General features: G+C 39.9%; 2 protein-coding genes across 5 annotated transcripts in view; both read left to right on the plus strand.

The window, feature by feature from the left end:
* itga7 (integrin, alpha 7) overlaps positions 1–16,748 on the plus strand; it is a 31,459-nt gene extending 14,711 nt beyond the window's left edge. Inside the window, exons 5-27 of one of the 4 annotated variants that reach the window (XR_005893881.1) lie at positions 94–225; positions 982–1,089; positions 4,244–4,451; positions 4,567–4,763; positions 4,999–5,087; positions 5,237–5,364; positions 5,600–5,695; positions 5,860–5,921; positions 6,246–6,415; positions 6,670–6,819; positions 7,831–7,946; positions 8,337–8,523; positions 8,658–8,732; positions 9,389–9,468; positions 9,609–9,686; positions 10,356–10,458; positions 10,594–10,809; positions 11,520–11,636; positions 11,843–11,956; positions 12,317–12,415; positions 12,745–12,870; positions 13,326–13,490; positions 14,773–14,904. Coding sequence is in view for 3 of the 4 variants with exons in the window: in XM_041034523.1 (XP_040890457.1) it covers positions 94–225; positions 982–1,089; positions 4,244–4,451; positions 4,567–4,763; positions 4,999–5,087; positions 5,237–5,364; positions 5,600–5,695; positions 5,860–5,921; positions 6,246–6,415; positions 6,670–6,819; positions 7,831–7,946; positions 8,337–8,523; positions 8,658–8,732; positions 9,389–9,468; positions 9,609–9,686; positions 10,356–10,458; positions 10,594–10,809; positions 11,520–11,636; positions 11,843–11,956; positions 12,317–12,415; positions 12,745–12,870; positions 14,773–14,928 (2,807 nt within the window). In the remaining variant the exon portion in view is untranslated. Of the gene's footprint in view, positions 1–93; positions 226–981; positions 1,090–4,243; positions 4,452–4,566; positions 4,764–4,998; positions 5,088–5,236; positions 5,365–5,599; positions 5,696–5,859; positions 5,922–6,245; positions 6,416–6,669; positions 6,820–7,830; positions 7,947–8,336; positions 8,524–8,657; positions 8,733–9,388; positions 9,469–9,608; positions 9,687–10,355; positions 10,459–10,593; positions 10,810–11,519; positions 11,637–11,842; positions 11,957–12,316; positions 12,416–12,744; positions 12,871–13,325; positions 13,491–14,772 lie in introns of all 4 variants that reach the window. The other 3 variants (XM_041034523.1, XM_041034524.1, XM_041034525.1) reach the window with 3 other exon arrangements.
* A 2,694-nt stretch (positions 16,749–19,442) lies between these two features.
* On the plus strand, positions 19,443–21,238 carry npffl (neuropeptide FF-amide peptide precursor like). The gene is made up of 3 exons (XM_041034581.1): positions 19,443–19,592; positions 20,472–20,587; positions 21,118–21,238. The coding sequence occupies exons 1-3, from the start codon at positions 19,443–19,445 to the stop codon at positions 21,236–21,238; spliced, it is 387 nt and encodes a 128-aa protein (XP_040890515.1).
* The last annotated feature ends 4,717 nt before the right edge of the window (positions 21,239–25,955 follow it).

Genomic DNA, 25,955 nt, shown 5'->3' on the forward strand with positions numbered 1-25,955 from the left:
AGTACCTGTGGTCCTGTGCCCTCTGCCAATGTTTTGTTGCAACAACAAAGTTTTGTTGTTGCTTTGCTGTGCCTTCACCTATTTCCATTCTAGGTGAGATGCGCGTCCAGCTCCTAAACCAGACTCTGCTTGACCTCGGTTTCTATGACGACGGACCATACGAGGTGGCAGATCAGAAACAGCTTAATGCTCAGCTCATCCCTGTGCCTTACCACAGTTACCTGGGTAGGATTTGCCCTCCCTGCTCACTGCTGCCTGTGCACAGGAGAGAAAGCGAGGGCCGGAGGAGGGGCGGCACTATGGCTCAGACTGTACCTTAGGAGCATGACCACAGGAGCTAGCAACAGTAGCAACTGCCAAACTGCCTGTGACCGGTTGAGAGAAAACTTGTTTTAGTGCCCCTGTCATTCCCTCCAGCTTATTTCTGGCTGAGGCTATCTGTGTGACTCATAAAGCCCTGCTTATGACTCCACCTAATTTTTAAAAACACTTTCCCATGTGAATGTGTGGGGAGGACATATCTAATATGTCCAGAGCTTCTTATAGCCTGACACAAATTTTTATGATGGCAACATTTTTTGCCTTTCTTGGAATAACAAGGGAAAACTTTTCCAAGGAAAAAAAACAAACAAAAAACAGTGATGTTATCCTCATTCCATCCACCAGCCTCTTCTAGAAAAGAAGCACAGGAAAACATTCAAAACTTTAGATGGGTGGTGTGCAACGTCAGGGTACAGGCTGAGCCTTAAACGTCACCTCTCTACTGGGTACCCAGTGGTTTTGCAGGGAAAAAACAGCGCCACCGCACAAGGACAAAACACCAATCAATCACAGCCTGTCTCACCTGCACCTCCCGTTTCCCTTTTTTCTCTCTTTTCACTCTTATTTTCTCCTCACCATTTCACTGCCCCATCACTCCCCTCCCACACTCCTCCTTCTGTCTCTCTTTCTCTTTCTTTCTTTTCCTGTCTCGGGCCATAGGGCTCTTGTTCATGGCTAGCCCTGTTGAAGATGCACTGCTGTACAAAACTCTGGAGCCCTCCAGCCGGCCCACACCGTTTGAGGATGTAGCTCATAATAGCTACTTAGGTTTGTAGGCGTGAGATGTTGTTTGGACCAGATTGGGCTTGTAGTGGAAGTAGTTCTACCCGTCTCCGTCTTCTCTGTCTTCGTCTGAATCTTTTCTGCTAATTCTACCTTATGTCTACGTGTGTAGATTTTAAGTATGCACTCTATGTACAACATGGGACAGTATCACCTTCACTGTTGTAAAGAGGCATCCATCTAAAACTGAAAATATATTCAAAGACTTGGTTTATTTAATTTAATTATTTTTTGTTTTGTAATATTTTACATGATTATTTTTTCTAGTAGCTGATTTGGAAAGATGGCTGTCTCTTTGAGTAGCAACAGGTTGTTCTGTCTGTAGATCTCTGTTGTCTGTAGTGTGTCGAGTTAGTCTGTCAGTCTGCATGTGTGTGTCGGTACGAAGCTTCCCAGGTGGTGGTGGTTTTCTCGTCGGTTGTCATTGTTTTACTGATGAAAAGCGTTTAACTAACGAACAAGACCAAGAGTCTACAGTCACGTCAGCAGCTCTGTGAGGCAGTACTCAGTCACAGCAGTGCTTTGAGCTGACTGCTGATATCAGCATGCTAACATGCTCACAATTACAATGCTAGCATGCTGATGTTAAGCAGGTTTAATGTTCACCGTGTTCATTTAGTTTAACATGTTAGCATGCTAACATTTGCTGATGCTACTAAACACGAAGTAGCAACAGATTAGGCTGGTGGGAATTTTTTTTTTTTTTTCTTTTTTGCAGGTATTTAGTCACAAAACAAAAACATTGGACAAACTTCAATTTTGATCTGATAATGTTGCCAAATAAAAAGTCAGATATTGACAAAGTCATTAGGATGCATCGTCAAGGAACCAGGAATGACAAAATAGTTTGTTCCAGTCCGTTATGTAGATGTAGAGATGTTTCGTTGTGAAGATTTCAACCTGCCATCAGTGATGGAGGAAAAGTCAGGGGATCACAAAATGGATTCATCCTCAGGGGACCATGAATGTCTGAATAAAATTTCATAACATCTATCCAGTATTTGTTGAGACGTTTTGGTCCTGACCAAAATGTTGGGCTAGCATTTGTTTTTTTTGGTTTTTTTTTAAAAGAAAGCACTCTTTTCGCTTTATTTTTCTCTTAGTATTTAGCGTCCCTGTGTAATGACTCATCGTCTGCTTAACAGGCCTTTTTTATTTATTGTTATTGTGTGGTTCCAGTTATTACTTATCACTGACTATGTGGATCTGCTATAAATCTCTTTATTCACATACCTCCAAGCCTGTTTACCCTCCTACTCACCATATTGAGCCGTCTCCTTGACAACACTAATTCCCACATGACCTTTTAGCCTTCATTCATAACTCACATGCTTCCATTGACCCTAACCAGATGATATGTTGCACCTATGCATGCTTACTAAAATGGCAGCAATGTTGATATTTCTGAATTCTTTTCCTAAATGGTTAAATCTCACATGTTAAATCTCATTATGGTAACACAGAAAGAGTAAATAACATTCTAAGGAGCAATGCCAAATAAAGGCATACATTCTTTTTTAGCCTCCATCAAAGCTAAATTAGATCCTATCCATATAATCACTTTATTGCAAAGTGCTCAGCTAACCAGTGTTATGTGTAGGTTTTGCAGAGGTTTTATGCTACATCGAAGTGGTTATGATAGTCTCAAAGGTCGTCCCAGTTTTCATTTTCATTTTTTTTTTTGCTCATAGTAGAGAAAGGTAATTTACAAATGAATTTGCTGGGATAAAAAAAAAAAACAGAACAGGATAAAAGACATTTATAAGAGAAAATAATGAATAAATGATAAAGAGAGTTATTCATGAGTTGCAATAAGACTTATGAAAAAACGTATGAAAAACAACACCAACACCAATTATATAAAGCTGTTGTTACTGTGGCACAAGACATGTAAATTGAGAATGAAATGTGGAATTAATATAAGTGTCATCATATTTAATATGATGACAATAAAGCTTCTAATCTTCTAATCTAAATAAATAATAATGTTCATTACATCACTCATGTAATACTGGGAAGGAATACCTGAATATTTTCTAACCCCAAATACATACTTGCTGAATAATCTGTTATTACATACAGACTGATCCAGACAAAACCATATGAAAAACATGGCAGCCACAAGGCCTATTGAGTTTATTAAGATTACCACTTTTGGCCCCACTTTTGTTAGGCTGGTACAGGGGCCCCATCTCTTTTAAAAACCTTTTGCAGCATTAAGCTTCCATTCCCCATTTAGTTTTACAGTGTCGACCTTGCAGTAAGCCTGTGTGTTAAAAGCCACCCAGTGTGGAAAAAGTAGCACCTTGTCTCTGTCCGCTGGTTTTTACAGGAGCTGAGATGCAGACTGTTGCATTCCACACCTGCCACCCTGGAGCTGCTCACTGTTTGTCTCCGTTTTTGTCTCCCTCTGCATGTTTACTCAGGACTAACAAATGTCCCGATAAATTATCCACCCTTTTCACACCCTCTGCATGTTTTTTTTTTTTTTTTTTAACTAGTGAAGCAAATGCATGTGGTTGCTTCTGATTCAGTGAAATGTTTGATATGATATGCTATTTTTCACAGCTTGATAAAAAAAATATGAACACAATCTTATGACGCAAACACATACACACACAGCCTTTCACTTGTTCACTGCTTTGCTTGACCTGATTCACATGCAGACACATCCTGTCATTCCTTTACATGCACACATACATATGTCTACTTCCACAATGCACACTCACACAAAGGAGGAGATGCTCTAGGCTATAGCTCTGGTTAATGTCCACCTACTATGTTTACATAGCCTCACCAGAGGCAACTGATTCAGGACAGCCGGATCATGAATCTCATGAGACATTAGGTGAAGCCCAATACATCTCCTTATGCCCTTTTGCTCTTACTAGTGGACACATAACCATTCACTCGCCTCCGACAGCCTTCCTCTAGCAAACACAGCACACAGGACATTTACACCCATCATGAGCGTGGCATAAAATCAATAGTCACTCAAGGCACATTTCATTAGTAAGAAGATAAGCAGAACATGCTACACTGAAAGGAGATGATCCTCTGAGGCCCACGAATAATACTAACCCCTGACCCTTCCTCCTCCGCCCTGCCTTCCTTCTTCCTCTTCTTCTTCTTCTTCCAGGGTTTTCAGTGGACTCAGCCATGGGCATAATGAGCCTCAGAGAGCTGACCTTTGTGGCGGGTGCACCCCGAGCCAATCACACAGGGGCGGTGGTGCTGCTGAGGAAAGACAATGTGTACCGGCTGGTGCCACAGCACATTTTCTGGGGGGAGGAGCTGGCCTCTTCATTTGGATACTCAGTAGCTACGACGGATCTAAACAAGGACGGGTGAGGAAATGTGAATTAGTATAGATAATCATCTTAAAGCAAAAAAACATGACTGAGGATGTGATGGGGTGGGTGGTGGTAACTTGTAATTCTCTGTTTCTGTTCCTGTCTTTAGTTGGACAGATCTGATTGTTGGAGCTCCTAACTTTTTTGACCGTAAGGCCGAGATTGGTGGAGCTGTTTATGTGTACTTGAACCCCTTTGGTCACTGGGATGATCAGGCTCGGCCAATCCGTCTCAACGGGACATATGACTCCATGTTTGGGATGACGGTCAGCAGCATCGGAGATCTGGACCAGGATGGATATGGAGGTGAGAACAACATCTTTTCACTCAGCTAATCATTGCCCAACAAAACCAGGAAGCGAACAATGACCTTCAAGAAAGATAGATAGAAACTGTTAACACAGATATGCACTGGATTATATGTTTTCCAGACAAAATAAACTACTGAAATATAAATGAGAAAAACTGAGTTGTAAATGTGAACTGAATGCATTTTCAGTTCTAATAAAATGGTAAACCATCCAATCCTGTATGTGTACAGATATTGCGGTGGGAGCACCATTTGACGGAGATGGCAAGGTTTTCATCTACAGAGGCTCAGATGCTGGAATTGAGACAAAACCTGCTCAGGTGAATTACAGGTTTCATATGAGGAATGAGTGAACAACAGGAAGGAAAGATGAAATGAGGGACGGAAATGAAAGGACTGTGAAGGAAAAAAATGAATAATGAGACTGAATGAATAAATGATAATTGATTGGTATTTCTTACCCTGTCAGGTGTTGGATGGTCGTGACTTTGATGTGAAACGTTTTGGATACTCCATCTCAGGTGGTCTGGATATTGACAATAACCAATATCCAGACATTGCGGTGGGCTCTCTGAACGATTCAGTTGTTCTTTTCAGGTGAGAAACGAGTTGCACTCAAACGAGATTGTCAAGAGCACTTTGACTGAAGACATACCTTCCCCATTTTTTAGCCCTCCGGCTAAATCAAATTTTAATTGTTGGAGAAAATCAGGACGTTAAATCTCAGCAGACATTAAACACACACTCATGAAGAACAAGTTTTATCATAAAATGTTTTGCATGTTTACAATCTGTTTACTTACAAATCTTTGTGTGCTTTTATGTCCCCAAGGTCTCGTCCAGTCATCCATGTGATCAGAGAGTTATCTATTGACCCTTCTTACATTGATCTGGAGCAGTACAACTGCAAGGGCAGAGATGGAGTCTGGTAAGAAATGATAATGTGACAAACATGCAGGATAATTTATCTAAACCCAGATTTTAAAAACACAATTTAAGACAACCATTGTCTGCAGTATCTTGTGCCGTGCTATTTTGTAAAAACTGGAACCGAGATTGTTTTTTTCACTCTCCACCATCTGCCTTTTTTAGCGTGGAGGTCAAGGCCTGCTTCACCTTCTTAGCCCACCCAGAACACTACTCACCACACATTAGTAAGTCACACCTCAGTTTCCACGACCATTTTTGTTCTCTCTTGCTTGGGACTTCATATCATCCTCCACAGTGACATCAGTCATTTCTATTTACAGTGGAAAGTAACCTTATCTGTAGGGTAAAGTGAGACTTTATTATGTTTAAATCACAGCTGTGTAATACTGTATTCCCTGAGATGGGGAGTTTAATATATATTCTGCCCCTGGTGGGCTCTTTAAGTGCTCTCTGTGTGTGTCCTCACATTTCTGTATTTCAATCCCTCCCTGTCTCTCTGTGTATCGCCCTTACTCCCCTGCACCCTTACACCCTTTACTCCCTTCAAGCTCTGGTAGTGCACTTTGAAGCTGACGCTGAGCGCAGGAAGCTGGGCCTCCCGCACCGCGTTAACTTCCTGGGCCGCAGTTCACTAGAGCCAGAGTACACTCAGACAGAAGAAGTGGAGCTGCATCGGCAGCGCCACCCTGTGTGCACCACTGCTGTCTTCCAACTCCACGTCAGTGACTTAGATTTGTTCATGTTGTCCAGATCAGAAACATCAACTATATTTTTTTAAATTGTGGAGTTAAATAAATGTCTTGTGTTTAGTTTGAGGTATTTGTAAACAATAATTTGTTGTTTTTGGTGTTGGTTCTTATCTTTTATTTTACTCTGGTTTGTATTAGGTAAGTATTGGTGCACTGACTACTACCTCCTATAAGCAGATAATTTGTTGACCATTAATCATTTTTATTATCTCTGTCCATGCAGGAGAACATCCGTGACAAACTACGTCCCATCTCATTGGCAATAACCCATACCATCAAGCCTGTGCCACCACGCAGACACTCAGGTGCCAAGAGGCTGGAGAAGCTGGCGCCTGTACTGAATGTTTCCCCGTCTAATACACTGCACTATGAGGTCTGTAACAAAAAGGAAGCAGGAGTATTTTATGGTCAGGATTAATTTTAAATGACTACTCCCACTCTCCCATTTCCGTACAAGCAAGTTAACAAGTTATGTAATGCTTCCCATCAACAACTTTTTTCAGCAGTAATTCAGGCTCGTCAAGGATAGATAAGGCTGAATATATCATGAAGCATGTTCAGCTGAAATACTGACGTTTGTTCACTGCATAAATATCAGTTGGATTACACACTGTTGCAAAAATCTTTCTCAAGATGATGCCAGGGTTGGAGGATGGTTGTGTCACATGTACCTCCTTTTATGATGCAACAAAACTATAGTAGGCATAGGCACAAAAACAACTTAGGTAGGTTTAGGGAAAGATCATGGTTCGGGTTAAAGTAAGTACCTTGTTAAGGTAAGAGGACGTTTGTCATCATGGTTATCATGGTTACAATAATAAGCATAAAATAAAATATAATAAATACGTGGCTAAGGTTATAGAACCATCATGGCCTTGGTTAAAAGAAATAATGTTGACTATCAGTTGGAAAAGGGAAACAAACAGCAGTCTCTTGTGTTAAAGTCCACTGTATCGTCGACCCATTGATTCATCCTGACCTCCTCTGGACATGTAGCACCAGAGGGCTTTGTCCCTTGAATGTAAACGTGTTGTGTTGGCGCATTTGCTGAAAAGATTGATGCTGTCTCACACGACCACTAGATGTTGCTTAACAATAATATGCAACTGCAGGTGGTAACACACTGCTTTTACAAATAATCTAGGGGCTTGTTTTTTTTAATGGGAGGAAAAAGGTCTGTAGTACAGTACAGAGTAAATGTACTTAAACTACTTCAAGCATGCTGACATAGAAAGGTATAATGCAATAAAAACACATTTCAGCACTTTCCATTCTACATAATTTAATTCTGTATGAAAAACTTGAAAGCCGATACTTAAACTTACTGACACACCTTTACACTTTCACACAAGACTTCATGTCTGTCTCATTTTAACCACTGAAGGTGAACTTCCTGCGAGAAGGATGTGGCAGCGACAAAATCTGCCAGAGCAACCTGAAGCTGAGCTACCAATTTGGAACACGACCCCTGACCTCTGACCTCTTCACCCCTCTGCCAAAGTTAGTATCTGTCTAACCCATTCTCCGTGAGCTTGTGGATTTGATAATGCATACTGTTACCTAGCAACCTACATCCCAACACAAACAGTTAAGTATATGCACAGGAAATAATGTGTATTTTTGCTGATTATATTGAACTGATGTTTGAACTTTCATTATTCTTTCATCAGTCTTGCTTTTGTGTTTCATAAATTTATTTTATGGTACTAGTTTAGAGTGAAGCTTTATATTATAAAATGATATGAGATTAGTTATCTTGCAATATAAGAATTATTAGATTTACTTTTACTTAAAACTATTTGTACTCACCCTTTGTAGAACTTTGATTTGCTCCTGATGATTGTAAATGTTTCCATCTCCACCCTTGCTGTTTTCTTTTCCTCTCTGTAGAGATGAGGATGAGGTGCAGGTGTTCTCACTGTCAGACCAGCGGCTGGTTGTGCTGGAGATCACCGTCACCAACATGCCCTCTGACCCCCTTCACCCTGAGGAGGACGGAGATGACGCTCATGCTGCTCAGCTGCTTATCTCCCTTCCAGACACACTGTCGTATGCCGGCTCCAGAATCCCACCACAGGTATGAGTTCAAATCACAGCACCAATTGGACCAAGTCAAGTGAATTGGTTGTAGATGAGCCATATATTTAAAATGATGACAGTGAAAGTTACTCACTAAAAAAACATTCTGTGTTCTGTCGTGACTGACTGTAGATGAGATGTCAAGCAAACCAGAATGGCTCCCAAGTTGAATGTGACCTGGGAAACCCTGTCAAAAGAGATACTAAGGTAAGGAAACAAATCAGTGTGATTATCTTAACAAATCACTTAACAATTCAAGACTGAAAATATAGAAACTGTTGTCATGAACGTTTTAAATTCATTTTAGTTTGGAATTTTCTCATTAACACAAATAACGCTTGTAGAAGTATACAAGCTTCTTCAAAAATTATTCACCCTTTCAGTTCATTCATCTAGAGCTGCAACAATCGGTCAATTCATTCATTAGTCAATTGACAGAAAATTAATGGGCAGGTATTATTATAATTCATAATTTTTTTCAACAAAAAATTCCAAACATTTGCTGGTTAAAGCTTCTCAGATGCGATGATTTGCTTGGTTTCTTTGTCATATCTGATTGTAAACAGAATATTTTTGTGTTTAGGGGTGTAAGGTAAATAAAACAAGCAATATAATAAAATATATATAATTATATATTAGGGAAATTATGGCTAGCACCTTTCACTATTTTCTGATATTGATTATTGGCAAAATAATTGGCAGATTAATCGATAACAAAAATAATTGTTAGTTGCAGCCCTATATTTGTCATCATTTAAAGAATTTAATGATGATTGAATGGAATGAAGAAATTGCACATTATGTGTATTTATTTATTTTGCCTGTTCACATGTATCGGTTATACCTATGTATTTGTCTCTCAGCTGAAATTCTTCATCAACCTGAGCACATCAAACATCACCATAGAGACCACTGAGCTGACAGCAGATCTTTTACTGACAACGTAAGTTCTGTCAAAGTGACAACATGATGGTCGAGTGTTTACTTCACTCACATCGAGCTTTGGTTATTTAACTTTGACTTGTTCAGGCCAAATATTCCTTTGATCACCGAGTTTGTTTGCTTTGTGTTTTGTGTTCTCAGTATCAGTGAGCAGCCTGACCTGGCTCCAGTCACTGCATTTGCTAAAGTTGTGATAGAGCTCCCTCTGTCTGTCAGTGGGTGAGTAAAACGTGCAGTCACATCAGTGCACATCAATGATAAGAATCTTCTCTGGCTTTAAACAGCTGCTTCATTTTTGGTTAGTTTATTTATATCCTTAACATACACACTTCCCCTTGTTTTCCGTCAGTTTTAAGGTTGTTAAAATAATATTATTCTTAGCTAGTTGACAGTATCACGTGAAATGTGTATAAACCAGTTAAATGGAAAATCCCAATTGTATTATACATATTTTTATCATGATTTCCAAAATTCAGCGTGACATTTGTGGTATTGTTGGAAACTTAAAATGAATGCCTGATAAAGGGTAAAACTTTGTATAAGATTAAGACAGGGGTGTCCAAACTGTTCCACAAAGGGCCGGTGTGGCTGCAGGTTTTTGTTCCAACCAAGCAGCAGCACACCAGACTTGACTCATTTAATCAACTGATCTCAGTCTTCAGACAGTTGATTGGTCAAACTGTGTGCTCTTCATTGGTTGGAACAAAAACCTGCAGCCACAGCGGCCCTTTGTGGAACAGTTTGGACACCCCTGGATTAAGACAAAAAAAATCTGTTGTGTTTTTGACCAAATAGAAAATACTGCTACTTAGTAAACATCTATATTAAAGTGTGTGAGTGTGTGTGCAGCTGTCTTACGCAGTGATGTGATGCTGTGTTTTACTGTAGGCTTGCTCGTCCTCACCAGCTGTTCTTCAGTGGGACGGTGAGGGGAGAGAGTGCCATGACTAGTCTGGAGGACATTGGCAGCCCTGTGGATTTTGAGTTTGTGGTGAGGAACGAGTGTGTGTGAAGAACAGTGTTTCACACAAGTAATTAGTGCTCCAACTTTGACTCTGACCAAAAGAAGACAGATATTATATATTTACAGGTGTACAATAAAACTGTATACATTTTTGTCTGTCAGGTGGCTAATCCTGGACAAGCTCTGCAGACGCTTGGCTCGGCCTTCCTGAACATCATGTGGCCTTACGAGCTGACTAATGAGAAATGGCTCCTGTATCCTGTGAGCCTGAAGTTTGAGGGTCACCCAGGCACACACTGCACCCCCACGGAGGCCTTGAATCCTCTAAAGCTACAGAGTTCCTCACCTGCAGAGTTTCCACAGACTGTCAATCACAGGGTAAGAAGGTGGTAAGGAATGGTTAGGAAAGGTTATTTGAAACCACCAATAAAGACTTACACACATTTTTAACATGGATCTAAATTTCATTCTGTCTGCATCAATCTTTATGGATAATGGTCCAGTGGATTACATTTTTTTTGCCCTGGAAGGTTCCTAAACTGAACAAACTTACCCGAAGGTAGCAGTAGCATGGCTGGGTTAATCTCCTGAGGGTTCCCTGGGCAAAAATTTGTTGTTGGGCCTACTGACCTCCATTTTACATGGCAAACCAGCCTGCATTCTAGGGCTGAGATTTCTAAGTTCATTTCTGAAAATTCTCTGGCACCAGCTTCTAAAATGTGAATAGTTTTCTAGTTTTCTATGATAGTAAGCTCAACATCTGTGTGTTTTTGAGTGTTCGTCAGACATTTTTCACTATTTTTTTTGATATTTTCTACAATCATTCTTTCCGAACAATCAATCAATTGTGAAAGAAAACAATTGTCAGATATCTTGGTAATGAAAATAATAATAATAATAATTTGTTGTTTGCAAATTTTCAGTACTCCTATAATGAGACTCCCTTTCTCTGGGATTTCTGTGTGTTCATCACTTGACAGAAAAAAACTGTAAACAATATGATCAGTGGCAGCAATGATAAAAGCTGGCTGAATTATACTAAATTGACTGATCTATCTCTGCCTGTATGAATGCATCACTTCCACCAGGCTGGAAGAACGCGCCGCTCCCACCCAGAGGACGAAGGTCAAGTGATGGCAAAAGGCAGCGTGGGACGAACCACCCCTGCTGTAGCAGCTTCAGAGAGACGCAAGTCTCTCAAACTGGTAAGAGAGAGCAGGCAAGAGGAGAGAAAAGGACATGGAAGGAAGGACAGAAGCAAACAAAAATCCCTAAAATCAAGATGCACGATTTTAGAGATAGATAAAACTTTGTCCATTAGTTTTTCACTACTTGTGTAGCTGCCTATGTCTATCTCCAGTTCCATTTATAACATACCCCAGAGTGCTCAGCCCTCATGTCTTTCTTCCAGGATTGCCTCTTGGGGTCGGCACGCTGCGTCTTGTTCCAGTGTCCCCTCCACAGCTTCTCTGGTCAAGCTGTCCTCAAGATCCATGCTAGGCTGTGGAACAGCAGTTTCATAGAGGTAACATTAAAAAAAAAAAATTGTCATCATTATATCAGTGCCTCATTACACATCACTCTCAATCTCAGCTTCAGTTCAAAATTATTACAGCTGCTGCTCTCGCTCTCACTGATTTAAACACTAATGCAAGTGTATGAATTATAAGCTGTCAGCTCTGACCGCTGAAATGGTACTTTTCATCTGTGGTTTGGGGGTGTTTGATTTGAATATTACTGTGACTTTAGAAATTATAGGGCACGAGTGCATTAGCTAAAATACGGTAAGGTAAGGAAAGCACAGTTGAACAATTCATGTACTTAATTAGCAATTAAATACAAAATAGTTTTTGTAATGGTCACTCTCTCTCTCTCTGTCTCTCAGGAATTCCAAGCAGTTAGTGCTCTGGAGCTGCTTGTAAGAGCCAACATCACTGTCAAGTCCAGCATCAAGCACCTGGTCCTCAAGGATGCTGCAGCACAGGTACCCAGCACACTTCAGTTCATGCAAAGAAAAACCACTGGGTATCACTGTGCTTACACTGCCTGCATCTCTTTCAGGCACTCTGTGTCTTTTTGAAATGTTTTTGTTCACACTAGGAATATTTTTGTTGGCAGCACTTTGTACACATACTTACCCTCAGGAAGCAATCCCCACATTCTGAACTCATTTTAAAAACAACTATTTTCACCACAGGCATGTGTGGCTAGGGCCTTACTTATTTATTCACTACATGGTGTTAATCCAGCAGAGATAAATACATATTATATTACTTTTAAATCTGCACTTTGAATTTGTCCTTTTCTCTCCAGGTTCCAGTGATGATCTACCCTGAACCGGGTCTGGCTGACCAGTACTGGATCCCCTGGTGGATCATCCTCATAGCGATACTGGCAGGCATCCTGCTGCTGACTCTACTGGTCTGCATACTTTGGAAGGTAACACACACAGGATACCTAACTCGTGCATTTAGTAGCACAGTGGCCATTAATAATACAGAAAATCTTCAAGATGGGATGTTAAAATGAACACTTGTCTCATTAAGATTCCCTTTATAGCAAATATTGATTAAAGCCTGCAAGATGTCCTTATATAGCTTCGTTGACTTCACATCCCATCACCCCCTAGTGCCATTACTCTGGCATTCTCTCATCACTTTTCATGGCTGTCCAAGTATTTGTATCTGCTCTGTTCTGTCCTGTATTCGTTTTATTCCTTCCAGCTCACTCTCATCTGTCCTCTTTTGTACATGTGTTTGTCTTCTGTCTGAACCCCTTTGTTTTGTCTCCTCTCAATCCCATCTGCCCCTAAAAATCCCTTTTCTATTCCACCTCTCATTGTTTTTCCCCTGTTCTACCTCTCCCCACTTCCTTGTGTTGATCTGTTGCCCCAGTGTGGGTTCTTCAAACGCAGTGAGCGGCGCCGACACTATGAGACGGAATACTACCGCGCCCATTTGGGGGTCCAACCCTCGGAGGCGGAGAAGCAGGCATCAGAACTATAATATAAAACATATTTCACTCTGGCCTGTTCTCCCCTCCTCCTCTCCCTCCAAGCGGTAAAAATCCTCCCCCATAATCGCTTTGTGCCTCTACCCACTCTGGTGTGGCTGGTGGTGTTCATTACAGCATGAAATATTAGCATGTTTTGGCACAAATGATCACAAAAAACACAGATGTTATATTATAGCAGTAACTGGGTGGATGGGTGGGTAATCAACCATTTTCTAAGCCCAGCTCTTCTGAAACTGTTGCTGTTACATGCATGGCCACATTAACCTCCTAATCTAACCTACTATAGGGCTGAAACAAGAAAATTAATCAGCTATAATTTTGATAAACAATTAAATCACGCCAAAAGCCAAAAATTCATTGAGTCCAGCTTTTCTAGTTTTCATATTTTCTTGTTTTTGTAGTCTTTTAGTAAACTCAGTATCTCTGAGTTTCAGACTGGATATCAGTTGTTCTAATGAACATCATTACAAGGTCTCTTTAACCAGTTAACCAGAAACAACCTGTAGTATACACTTTGCTTGCTGTGGTGCATAAAAATCAAAAATGTGGGTTTTAATGTATACATTTATTCAAAACTGTTATTATTCAGCGTTATTTTCCCCATTTAATCTGCGCCTGTTGAACACCATCCAGCTGTCTCTCCCTCAGGGCTGTGAGAGGCCTGTTGTGCTGTGTGTTGTGCCTCCGCTGCTGACGTTACTGTTTAATTATCTGCACTTGTTCAATCTGGCAAAAGCCAATGAAGCCTATTCATTTTCATGATGGGCTTGTCATGAGCTTTTCGATCTCTTAACACTCCCATTTGACATGCAGCTCACGACCAACTGGCTTTCCAAGGTGTCAGGGTGAACTTTTCATTGGGATTTGTTGGTGTTTTTTTGTTCATATTAACGTGTGCAGATTTTCTTAATAGCACTTTGGCAGCGTGTTGGTGTGTTCATTAAGGGCACTTAAGACTGGTGCTAAGAAATGCGGAGCATGTGGATTTGCTTTTTGGTGGGTTTGTTTTGTCTTAAAAAGGCACCCTTACTGCGCAAGGTCATCATGAGATAATCAGTTTTTCTTCTTATCTCTCTGAAATGAACCAGAAGACATTACATTAATGGAACAAATGAAATCTTACATTTCTAGCTCGGCATGATGTTGGAAAGTAGACCATCTTATCTACTAAAATGAGGGCAAACAAATGCAGGTGATTTGTAGTTGCATTCTCATATATGACATCAGCTAATTTGTTGTTTTTTTCCTTCCTTTCTTTCTCTATCCCGCCTGCCCTTCATCTTCTACCTGCAACCCTGCCTGCGTTCCTCCTTCCTGTGCCCACAGTGTGGCTTCTTCCGACGGGCCCACTACAAAGACAAACTGCCTCAGTACCATGCAGTGAAGATTCCTCGCGAGGACCGGCCACAGTTCCAGACTGAGAAGTCAGGAATTGTCCATAAAAAGGAATGGGCCACGCATTGGAGCGACGGGACCTCGTAACTCGCTTTGAAGCACTGACTGACTGACTGAATTAATTCGAATCACCATGTATGGCACTCATTCTGTCTTTGCATTGGAACTAACAGACTAAAAAAAAAAAAGTGCACAGACTGAGATCATGAAATCTTGTGCACACTGTACTGCGTTAGTACTTGCATATAGGGGGCCTGTTACACTGTGACTGGATCTATATTCTCCAATGCTGTTGCCCACTGATGGCTGGCCTTGGATAGTCTGTTCATACTGTGCATCTTTATCAGTGTTTTATAGTATATACAGAAGAACCAGTTTAGCTGCTCAATATGTTTCACAGCCTGCACAGGGAGCTCTGATGCTCACTGTCTGTCATCAGTTTTGACCGGCACAACAAAGAAGGACAGGAAATCACAACTCAACGACATGCATGAATGCACAAACATACGGCATAATATTAGACGCATAAGGACACACTGGACATTGCTGATGTAGAAGCCACTGCCCACAACAAAGACTACTTTTCTGCCTTAACTACTGTAAGACTGACGACTGATAAGGGCAATGAAAAAAAAAGCATTTTTATATAAATGGGATGTTTTGGGATTTTCTTTTAGTTAGCACTGGTAAACAATGGGAACATGTCAGTATGTTAGGTATTTGTAAAGTTGTTGCAGAGCACTGAGTGTGTTGTTTTCTGGGCTGGCTGAAAAAGCCAATAAACCAATTCACCTGATGGTTTTTGTATATCCTTGTTCAAGGAGAAGAGGGCCCTCTAAATGAGGAGCCTTTTCAGTTTGTATCTTTTGCATTTTGTCAATATGTCAGTCAGATGTACTTTACTTCAATAATCGATTGCCTGAGTGAACTTGAAAAAGGGCAAGAAAGCCACAGTGCAGCCTATAATAGCAATGACTGTAGCACTGTTGTTGCATGGAAACCAAATGTGTCTGAAGAGTGAAGCAATATTTAAAATGTGGAGAGTGTTTGCATTTAAGTTTCTGAACCAAACATTGATTTTTAAATGGATGTCCTGGCTGGAAAAGGCACTCATATTCCCAGTGTATAAAATTATTATGTGTGAACCCATGCTTTATTCTCTAATTAAACCCAATACTACTAAGAATTACTTCATTTAACACATTTAAATCACAAGGTTGTCAAGTGACACCGTTGTTTTGTTTTTTCTTAAATTAAAATGTATAAATGATTCACCAGGAGACAGCAGCACTGTTCCTGGTAATATACACAGGTTATATCAGTCAAGGTAAGATTGTACATTCATTTCAGTACTGACATTTCTAATTGCATACAAGTGCCTTATGGTAAAAGTGGCAGATTGTGAGCTACTGGTTAAGAACACAAGGCTACTGCAAATTAGACCATGCTGTCCTGAAGCATCTGTTGGACACCTGTGGACAAATAAACATCCCTCCGACATTTACACATCATGAAGAGAGGAGAGAAGATTTCTAGAAGAGCAGAATTCATCAGAACGACACAAACTTTCTTTGGATCTAATGTGGGTTGATGAAGTGGCTATAAAGCATGAAGGGTCAGCTTGTTTTTAAGGTATTGCTGGACAATCTTGTATTAGCTGCATGAAGCTCCTGTTGCTGTTCTGACGTTCCCCCATTTTTTTTTTTCATTGTCACGACTCAGTGTTTTATTTATTTTTTTTGGTTTGGCTGCACTGTTTTAACATTGTAAATAAAATAACAGGAAGCAAAATAAACCCCCCATCAGACAACTTAGATTGTGTGACGTGATTCTCTCTAGATTTTCAGAACTGGCTTTGTGAAAGCTGCAGTTCATTTAGAGAACACCAGATGGTGGCAAAACTCTCAAACCTGAAATGCCTCTTCTGTCTGTACAAGTTGGGCTTTTTTTTTGGGTTAAAAAAGAACTGTCTATGAGATACTCAAAATACATAGAAAAGGGTTTGTTCAATTTCACAAAACCTTTTCTTTTTAATACACCACTCCTTGAACAAGAATTCAAGGTATTTGGTTTTGTTTCTATAAATGTTTATGTGTAGCTAAAATGACTGTGAAAAGGGGACACTGATTTTAGACTGTCAGTGCAACTGTAATGACAACAATCATTGTCATCATCATCGTCGTCATCATCATCGTCAGACAGTGTCACAGTCACGGATCTCAGCCTGTGCTCTGGCTAATAAAAACATTTAAATGTCTGCCATACTTAGCTCTGGGTCAGTCTGACCTGAGTTTTAAGTCCTTAGCTCACTTCATCTTCTAACTGGCTCTCAGCAGAAAGAGATGATTAAATTGTTAATACGTGGTCTTTTTCTTTAGATACAGTTAAAATCCCAGATGAGATGTTTGACTTTGCATGAGTGTTACAGCAGGCTAAAAATAAGATTGGATATAAGCATAGATGACCTTCTCTGTATCTGGGGGGGGGGGGGGGGATAAAACTAATTTATGAAATACTTCTCAACTGCACAAAGAGAAATGACATGAAACTCTATAGAAACTCTATATAGTGAAAGCTTTTAAAAATCCAGTTGTTTAGTTGTGTATGGTTTTAGAACATTTGGAGGTAAATTTGTCCATAATTTATTTACAAAGTCAAACATCACAATATAACACTTTAATACTGATAAAATGAAAATATTTTTAGCTTGCGCTTTTAAATAAAATTTGCATTTATCTAAGTATAGGCTGGAAGATATTTTCTGAGAAAAATGAATTATGTATATGACCAAACCAGGATATTAACTTTTACTTTCACTCTCCCAAGAACAATTAATCAAATTTAATCAAATTTTCAAAGTTTTCAGTCTTCATGCCAAGCTAAGCTAACCATCTTCTGACTGCTTCATATTAAACAGATATGAGAGTAGTATCAACCTTCTCACATAGCTTTAGTAAAAAAGTAAAAAAGCTTATTTCCTGAAATGTCAAATTTAACACCGAGAAACATATTTTTAAAAACGTGTTAAATTTTACTTTGTATTCTTACGTCACAGTGAGTGAATTAGATTGCTTCTAGCCCAGAAGCTTATGATCTTATTATAGTAATGAAACAAATTCCCCCCAGAATTCTTCAGATGTCATCCTGGTTGCCATGACAGTTAAACAGGGACAGGTAGACCTCGCATGTGTGTGTGTATGTGTGTGTGAGTTTAAGCGGATTGTCACCCATTAGGCTCTTTGATGACCAAATCTGTTGATGTCACATCCAGTATTGGAGAAGTGACTAATTATTACACACACACACGCACACTGGCACAAAGCCAGTGACAAAGTGAACACATGTGGCACTAATAAAGCCTGTGTCACTCTCACAAATCAAGCCTAAAGTTGTCTTTGTTTGAAATTAACAAAATGAAGGAAGCTGACATTTAACAAATGGAGCGTTTCTTTCTAAGACACTCCTTCCTTTGGGAGAAGCCTCTTTCAGAAATCCCTTCATCAGCATGTTAAAAAAAACTCATGAATTGTCTTTTCTTCTGTGTAAGCAAAGCTTTTGATGACTCACAACATTGAGTCTATTGACTTGTAGTGTGCTTTACATTCATGCCAATAATCATTTGGAGAAAGCCTGTGTGAAGTGTTTTCACTGAACCTTTTATATGCTCCTGATAATGAGATTTTAAAAATAAGAAAAAAAAAGCATCCACCTGATAAATAAATTTACATACGTTATCGTTATCTTACACGATCTTCTATAATTCAGCCTGCATTTGCCAAATGATCCTTTAAATCCACAACATTAATCTAAGATACAAACTCTGTGGCTGATCCTTCACTCATGAATGAATAACTTAACGAGTTAACTTAATGAGAGGGTGTTGGTGTAGATTAGAAATCCTTGCTCTGGAGTGAAATATTAAAAAATGAATCACTGGTAAATGTATCATTGTGTTGTTCATGTTTTTTGTGTCTGCCTTGTTCCTCTGCTTTAAAAGTCTTTTTTTTAGGTTCATTACTTTGTTGTCTAAGATCACTAAAATTGTGTGGACTAATCTGGTTCATATTGACACATGATTTAGTGGGTAATGAGTGTTTATATGTATTGTCTGTCTGTACACGTAGCACGGACCAATGGGCAAAAGGGACTGGTGGATCAGAGTCCATTTGCAGGGATTTATCTGTTTAATAACTGGGAGAGTTGTGTTGCACTACCCTAAGGGCCACATAATAACGCACTCTGGCGCTCAGTCATCACTAATGCCCTGATCCTGCTAAATGGACCTGGTTAAGTCTCATATTAGGGGCTGGTTCTTCCGCCATCCTGTCCCCTGTTCCCCTTTGTACAGTAGCATCTTTCTCCAGCTCTCCTGGGGGTTTCCAGCTTGTGACCGTGAGGTGTATATAAGCCGCTGCAAGGATGTTACCAGCACTGAAGTTAGCCAGGACACTGCACAAAGGACACTTAACCCGGACCAGGACCAAGTCCTCCTTCTATTCTACAGGAACCTTTGATGTCAACAGGTGTAATCGGACAACAGATATCTTCCTATTCTTCTTCTGTCTTTAGCTTTCTTCTGACCTCCTCTCCAGACTGAGACCATGGACACAGCTGCAGTGGTGACTCTTCTGGCTCTGCTCATGGCGATGGCTGGCATCAGTCAGGCTCTTCGCATCCAAGGTGGTCTGGACAAAAGTGATATCCTGCCAGGCAGCTCAGAGGAGAACATGGCCGACCGCCTGCTGGGGCTGGTGAGACAACAAACCACTCAGAAACTCGAATTGCAAATTTAGTAATTAATTGTTATACCTCAGCCCACTGGTTTATTTGTAGCTGGGGCAAGAAAATATGCTTTTAGAATAAAACAATTCATGCACATTTTCTACCATATGATTCAATTTTCCAAAATAAATTTGTCATCTGAGAATAAAAGTCTAATTTTGAAATGTATCTCAGACACACATGGTTATTTGTTAAAATATACTGTCTGTCTGTAGGCAGGGTTTAAATATGGGCTGTCAGCTGTGCCACATGAGACAGAACGAAAAATTCTGTGGACAATCCAAAGCCATGCCAACATTTTCAGAGAAGTCTGTCACTCCATGTGACAGAGTATGTAAATGGGATTTGAGCTCTTTTTATCAAGTGAGAAAAGCTAAATCATACAACCCATTTAGATTTCAGATAGTGTTCCTCCTCATGCAACAGTGTGAAATGCACTATAGTATATTCTGGGGTCAGCAGACAGAGCAGGATAGAATTTGACAAAGGAAGGGGAATCACATCAGGAGCAAGAAAGTAAGGTTTCCCTCTGTGGGACAGACAGATCTGGGTTGTATTCTGCATAAAGATGAAGGTGGATGGATATTTGCCTGAGCATGAAATACATTTCTTTGACTTTGGATGCTGATATTTATATTTCAAGGTCCCTTGTCTCCGCAGGATAGACTGACTGGAGTTGCAACCCAAAACTGAATGCAATTAGCTCTCTTAAGATTCCCAAGATGCGTTTGTGGGGGCTTTATTCAAAAGTGGAAAAGTGTTTTAAAACAAGGCTTTGCATTTCTGTGTGTGTGTTTATGTGAATGTTAATATGTGTGTGTGCATGTGTGTATGGGGGTGTGCCGCAGGAGAGTGAAGACACAGATAACAGCATTGATGATCGTCTGCTGACCTCAGTGCTGAGAGCTCTGCTGCTCGGATCCCAGAGAGAAACCAGGAGCTCCGTCCTCCATCAGCCACAGAGGTCAATGACATGACAGAATCTGTATCGATCACACACATGAACACACACGCAGCAAAAAAAAAAAAAACACAGGAAATCAGTAATTTATTGCAGTTTCCTGTCAGCACTGAACTATAACCAGATATTTACCAATTCTACTGTGGAAAAAGGTAAAAGGCTGCAAATTTTCACATTTTAAAAGCTGCAACCAGAGAAATGTTGGTATTTTGGCTTAAAAAGTGGCATAAACAATTGCCTGATAATCAGAACAGCTGCAGAGTATATTTCTGTCAACTGACAAATCGTCAACTAATTGTTGCAGCTGTAAGTGCAGATAAAATGAAAATCCATTTACTCATTTACAACATGTTTGAATTTTAAAATGCCACCAGATCCCATATGCACCATTTTTCATTCTTATATCCTGAAGTATTTTTCAATACTTGAAGTTTGTTCCTCATCTAAAGCTGTTTTGTAATGTTGTCCCCCGTAAGGTCCATGAAATAAAAATGTCTTACATCAGTTCCCGCTCCTGTTTCTCCTCCTCGCAGGTTCGGTCGCGGATCCAGGGGGCAGGTAGAGTCGGAGGATCAGATACATTCCCGTAACTGGGAGGCAGCCCCCAGTCAGATCTGGAGTATGGCCGTGCCCCAGAGATTTGGCAAGAAATAATCTGGCAGGCAGATCCACACATCACTGTCCTGGTACAAGGCCAAGCAGAGGGCAACTGTGGAGAGACTAAATTTGAATGAATAAATTTGAATTATTTTAAAAACTCTCCTGCGCTTTTCAACATCGTCCAAACTCATTAGGCCTGACTTGGCATCCGACATTTGGTTAAATATGACAGGAGCTTTATTTTACTGTTTCTGATTTCTAACATTGCAAAGCATGTTAACTGGCGCCTATTAAAGTTTTCTGAGCAGACCTTATTTGTCCTGTCTTGAATGTGAAGAAGGACCAAAAGTTTTTGCTGTAAATTGATAGCTACATTTTTTGTTATTCTTTTGTTCTCTGGTGAAATAAAAGAGCTTTGAACATGGGAAAGCTAAACTTATGCATGTGTGTGTTCATTGTGAATAATTTACAAAGGTCAGGATCACACTCACCTATTCCAATGATTTTCATCATAAATTGTTGTCAATTTAAGGACATCACCCTTAAATGTCTTGTTTTGTCCAACTGTTGGTCCAAAACTGGCAAATAGTCAATTCAAATTCATATAAAACACAGAAAAGCAGCAAATCCTCACATTTGAAAAGCTATAACCGGCAAATATTTCAATGTATGAACTAATCATGAGCTATTTGACCACAAATTCTTGATATCAGAGAAGCTATCTTTGATATCGTGACCTTTTTTGTGAGCTTGTAGGTGTCAAAATCATTGCAATTCTACGCTCAGTGTCTTTTCTGTCAGTTTTGCTCTTCATTTGTATTCAGTTGCTGGACAGTTCTTGTGGTTGCACACCAGCTGTTCATTTGTGACTGTTTGTAAAGCATTTTCTCACAAAAGATTCACAGGATGTTTGTAGCACAGGGTTATATTTGTTAGATATGCATGAAACACAAAATTAGGGTCATAAGAAATTGTATTATAATTTAAACACTAATTGCAAACAATTTCTACAGCACTATCTCACAGAAGAACATCTGCTAGACCACATACAAGCACATAATTACACTGGTCGTTTTTCCACTACATTAAATTTGTCTGTAGTGGCTCTCTCAGACATCAGAGCCATGCAAATTTGACACACAAAAAAAGATATGTACTGCAAAGCATTTATGCAAGACTCACCTACTTTGTTTGTAAAAATACATCACTGAACATTTAGTTACTTTGCTTTGGACTCTACACAGACAGCAGTGTGAAGGATTTGGTTTCATGGGACCAGGATGGAAATTGTTTTATCCAGCTATAATCTATTTAATGTAAAGTGAAGCCCTTTTTTCTCTACAAACTAGCAGTTGCTGTTTGATTTTGTGTGTGTGGTAGACTTACAGGCCACCTGGGGAAGCAGCATGCAATAAGCTTCAGTACTAATTAGAACACAGAAACATGCAATTACTCTACACTTTCACGCTTTCCGCAGCCAATTACTAGGACAGTGCGCCAATCCCTCTTAGGAAGAGTCTTTTATTAGCCTGACCTCCCATTCCTCTTTGGAATGGTAGGGCCCAGAAGACTAAAAGAAGAATAACTAGCGCTGATTGGAGACTAGTGACATACGTTTTTTTTTACTTTACTCACTGATAACCTCTGTCTGTTTTGTTTAATTTGACCATTTATGCTTTAATCAAGGTGCATTGTTACAACATTTTCTCTATTCTCTTACACTGTCAGTTTTTGTGATTTTCAGCAATCCAACATCTTGAATACTCAACAATGTTCAAAAATATTGTGCATAATATTATAGTGTTGTTTTTAATGATCTAATTGAAACATTACCACCACAATAAAAAAATGGTTCCTAAACTAGGAAAAATAAAATAAAAATAAATCACACTGTAGTTTTTATTAATTTGGCTGCTGTATTATTTAAATTGTCTGTTGTTTAAAGAATGAGAAATATGGTACATCTGACTGTATCTCAAACACTGAGCAAAACAACAATCTTCAATGAGTCTTGATCAAAAAGTAGATGTTTCAAAAAGGGTTGGTGGTGGAAAAAACAAGGAAAAATCAAGGTGAGCCAGGTCTCTATCACAAAGCTCTCTGTCACAAAGCCCTGCTGTCTCTCAGGACTTTTCAAACAAGCCTTGCTAAATCTTACCATTCAGCAATCACCCAGAAAACACAAGATACAACACAGCACCTCATCATCACCAGCAGTGGTGAGGATGAGTGTTTATTTTTAGAAAGAGAAAATGAACCTACCAGATTAAAAAAAGAAAAAAAAAAAAAAATCAAAGAATCAAAGAGGGATCCCCTACCAAGATTTCTGAGTGTGCATTAGTTGTATACACCCAAAGCAAAACAATAAAATGTGCAGCTAACAAAGAGCAATGACAGTAAGATATCAGAGACAACAGAGATAACAAGAAGCATGTTGAGACAAAGAAAAGAGAGAGAGATCAGGGTGTGAGTGCTGCTGTCCACACAGCAGTAGCCTCTGATCTGCAAAGCTCAGTTAAAGAAAGACTCAACTCATCTGAATTTCATGAGTCTGCAGGGGGGCTCATGCAAAAAGTCTGTGTGTGCAGCAATTATAAGAGAGAGAGAGAGAGAGAGAGAGAGAGAGAGAGAGAGAGAGAGAGAGAGAGAGAGAGACAGGGGGAGAGATAAGACAGACAGACTGATCCAGAGAGAGAGATAAAAAATAAAGATATTGTTAATGTCACATTGTGCGGTATACATTAGCTTTACATGCTTTTACCCTTCTGAAAAATACCTTTTCCTTCTATATCTATGGTTCACTGACCCCACACTCCCACTCTCCCTCATGGTCATCATCTTGGAAGGCAGCCATGTTGAACAGCAGAGGGGGAGGTCTCAGCTGTTACTGGTCATGGCCATGACACAGCGCAATTTGTCCCACACAACAGGCTTTAAGGTCTACAGGGTGGGTGAATGATGAGGTGTGCTCTCCTGCATAAGCACAAAGCGGTCAGTTAAAAGTACAGTTTGACCAGTACATTCCTCTCATTCACTGTAAACATCAGAGTTCGTATAGGAGAACAAGCATCCAGCTGTTGTCAGCTCTCTCCCTCTCTCTCTCAAACACAAACACACACAGAGCATGTGGCCCCTCATTAACACACTTCTCTGTTTTGAGTACAAAGACATAATTCGGGAAAAGCTCGTATGATATTGGCAGGTTTTTATTATCACTCTCACTCTTTCACTCTCAGCTACGAGGAAAAGAAAATGCGTCTTTTGGGTGTGCAGGATTTGTGTGCAGCTCTGGCAGAGCAACATAATGGCTGGGTTAAAAAAAGAAAAAAGGGTTCTGAGGTTGTTTTCATTTATTTATACATGAATATGGAGAGAGGGGGTTCTTAAGGTCAGTTGTTTTACCTTGTGAGGAAAAATATTGTCTTTATGAAGCTCAGTGCAAGCCTTTCCCAGCCCACCCAGGGACTATAAAATGAGGAGTTATAGGCAAAATAATAACTGCCCCTTGATTTAGTGTAATAGGTTCAAATTCAGGCCTGTGGCCTGGTGTGCAGACGTGAGCGGCTTGTGGTTGCTTCATCCCTGGTTCAATTGCCGCTGGGGACCTTTGTTGCCTACCCCTTCCTCCTTTCTGTTTCCCCATATTTCCTGTCTATGGACAAGCAAATAAAGGAAAAATGCAAAAATATACAAGTTAAGCTACGTAAAACTACGTAAACATGTATGTGCTCACAAAGTCATGTTTTTTTTTTTTTAAATATCCACCGTGAGTCTGACAATGTTATGAGTGCAATGATAACTTGGTGACGCACTCTTTCAAAACTTATTGTGATTGATGTGCTTGCTTATAAACAAAATAGTAATATTTCCAAGAAAGTTACCGCCCGGATAAAGAAATTGTCTCCTCAAAATGTAAAGCAAAACCCCCGTCATTTGCTTCTTGTCTGGTGTCAGGTATCAGGTCCCAGTAGATGTGGGATGTAGGGACGCTCAGGCTAGAGACGATCAATAAAGAATGTGCTAGACAGGTGGCCAAGCATGGTCAGATATAGTCACGATGTGGCCTAATGAAATACATTGTAGTGATCTGGGTGAAACTACTGTTATTCATAAAAAAAAAAAAAAAAACATGCTAACATGCTAATTTTGTGAAATTACTTGTGCCACTGTAGTAACTATTGAGATTTATTTACATGCGACTTAGGCGTGAGAGTCGTGTATCTGAGACCCTTTGTAGTTGAAATAGTTCATATTTAAGCATGTGTAGGAGGATGATTTTAAAAATACTTTCTCTTCAAGCAGAAGCCAGATGATGCATCTTTCCTACCCATCCAAGATAGAAAGAGAGAGAGAGAGAGAGAGTAGGTCTTTGTTATCCTCACTCTACCGTCTGTGCAGGCGATGCTGCAGAACAGCCCTGATCTCAGACATCCAATACAGACAGAAAGAAATGTGAAGAGAGGGTGGGACTTTGTGTGAAAGGGAGTCAGGCACAGCGAATGAGAGCAAAGGAGAGGTGTTCCTAGCCTAGAATGCCCTTGCCTCCGTGCTGTGAGCCGGGAGAGACAGAGAGGAAGGAGAGTGAAGCCACAATAGAGACATCAGCAGGTGCAGGCGATAGAAGGCATAAGATAGAATAGAAATAGGGTGCCAAAAAGGAGGATAATCAGGGGAGTGTGTCAAAAGATAGATGTAAAGAGCAGAAAAAAGTCAGACAGAAACTAAAACAGTCTGCTTATTTTTTCCTAAGCTGGAGCCCAGTTATTTTCTG

This window comes from Toxotes jaculatrix, chromosome 3, assembly GCF_017976425.1.
Source record: "Toxotes jaculatrix isolate fToxJac2 chromosome 3, fToxJac2.pri, whole genome shotgun sequence".
Taxonomy (NCBI): domain Eukaryota; kingdom Metazoa; phylum Chordata; class Actinopteri; family Toxotidae; genus Toxotes; species Toxotes jaculatrix.

Coding starts and splice junctions, on each gene's coding strand:
- npffl (XM_041034581.1), top strand. CDS start 19,443: ATGGACACAGCTGCAGTGGTGACTCTTCTGGCTCTGCTCATGGCGATG. Junction 19,593..20,471: donor CCGACCGCCTGCTGGGGCTG/GTGAGACAACAA, acceptor GGTGTGCCGCAG/GAGAGTGAAGACACAGATAA. Junction 20,588..21,117: donor GTCCTCCATCAGCCACAGAG/GTCAATGACATG, acceptor TCCTCCTCGCAG/GTTCGGTCGCGGATCCAGGG.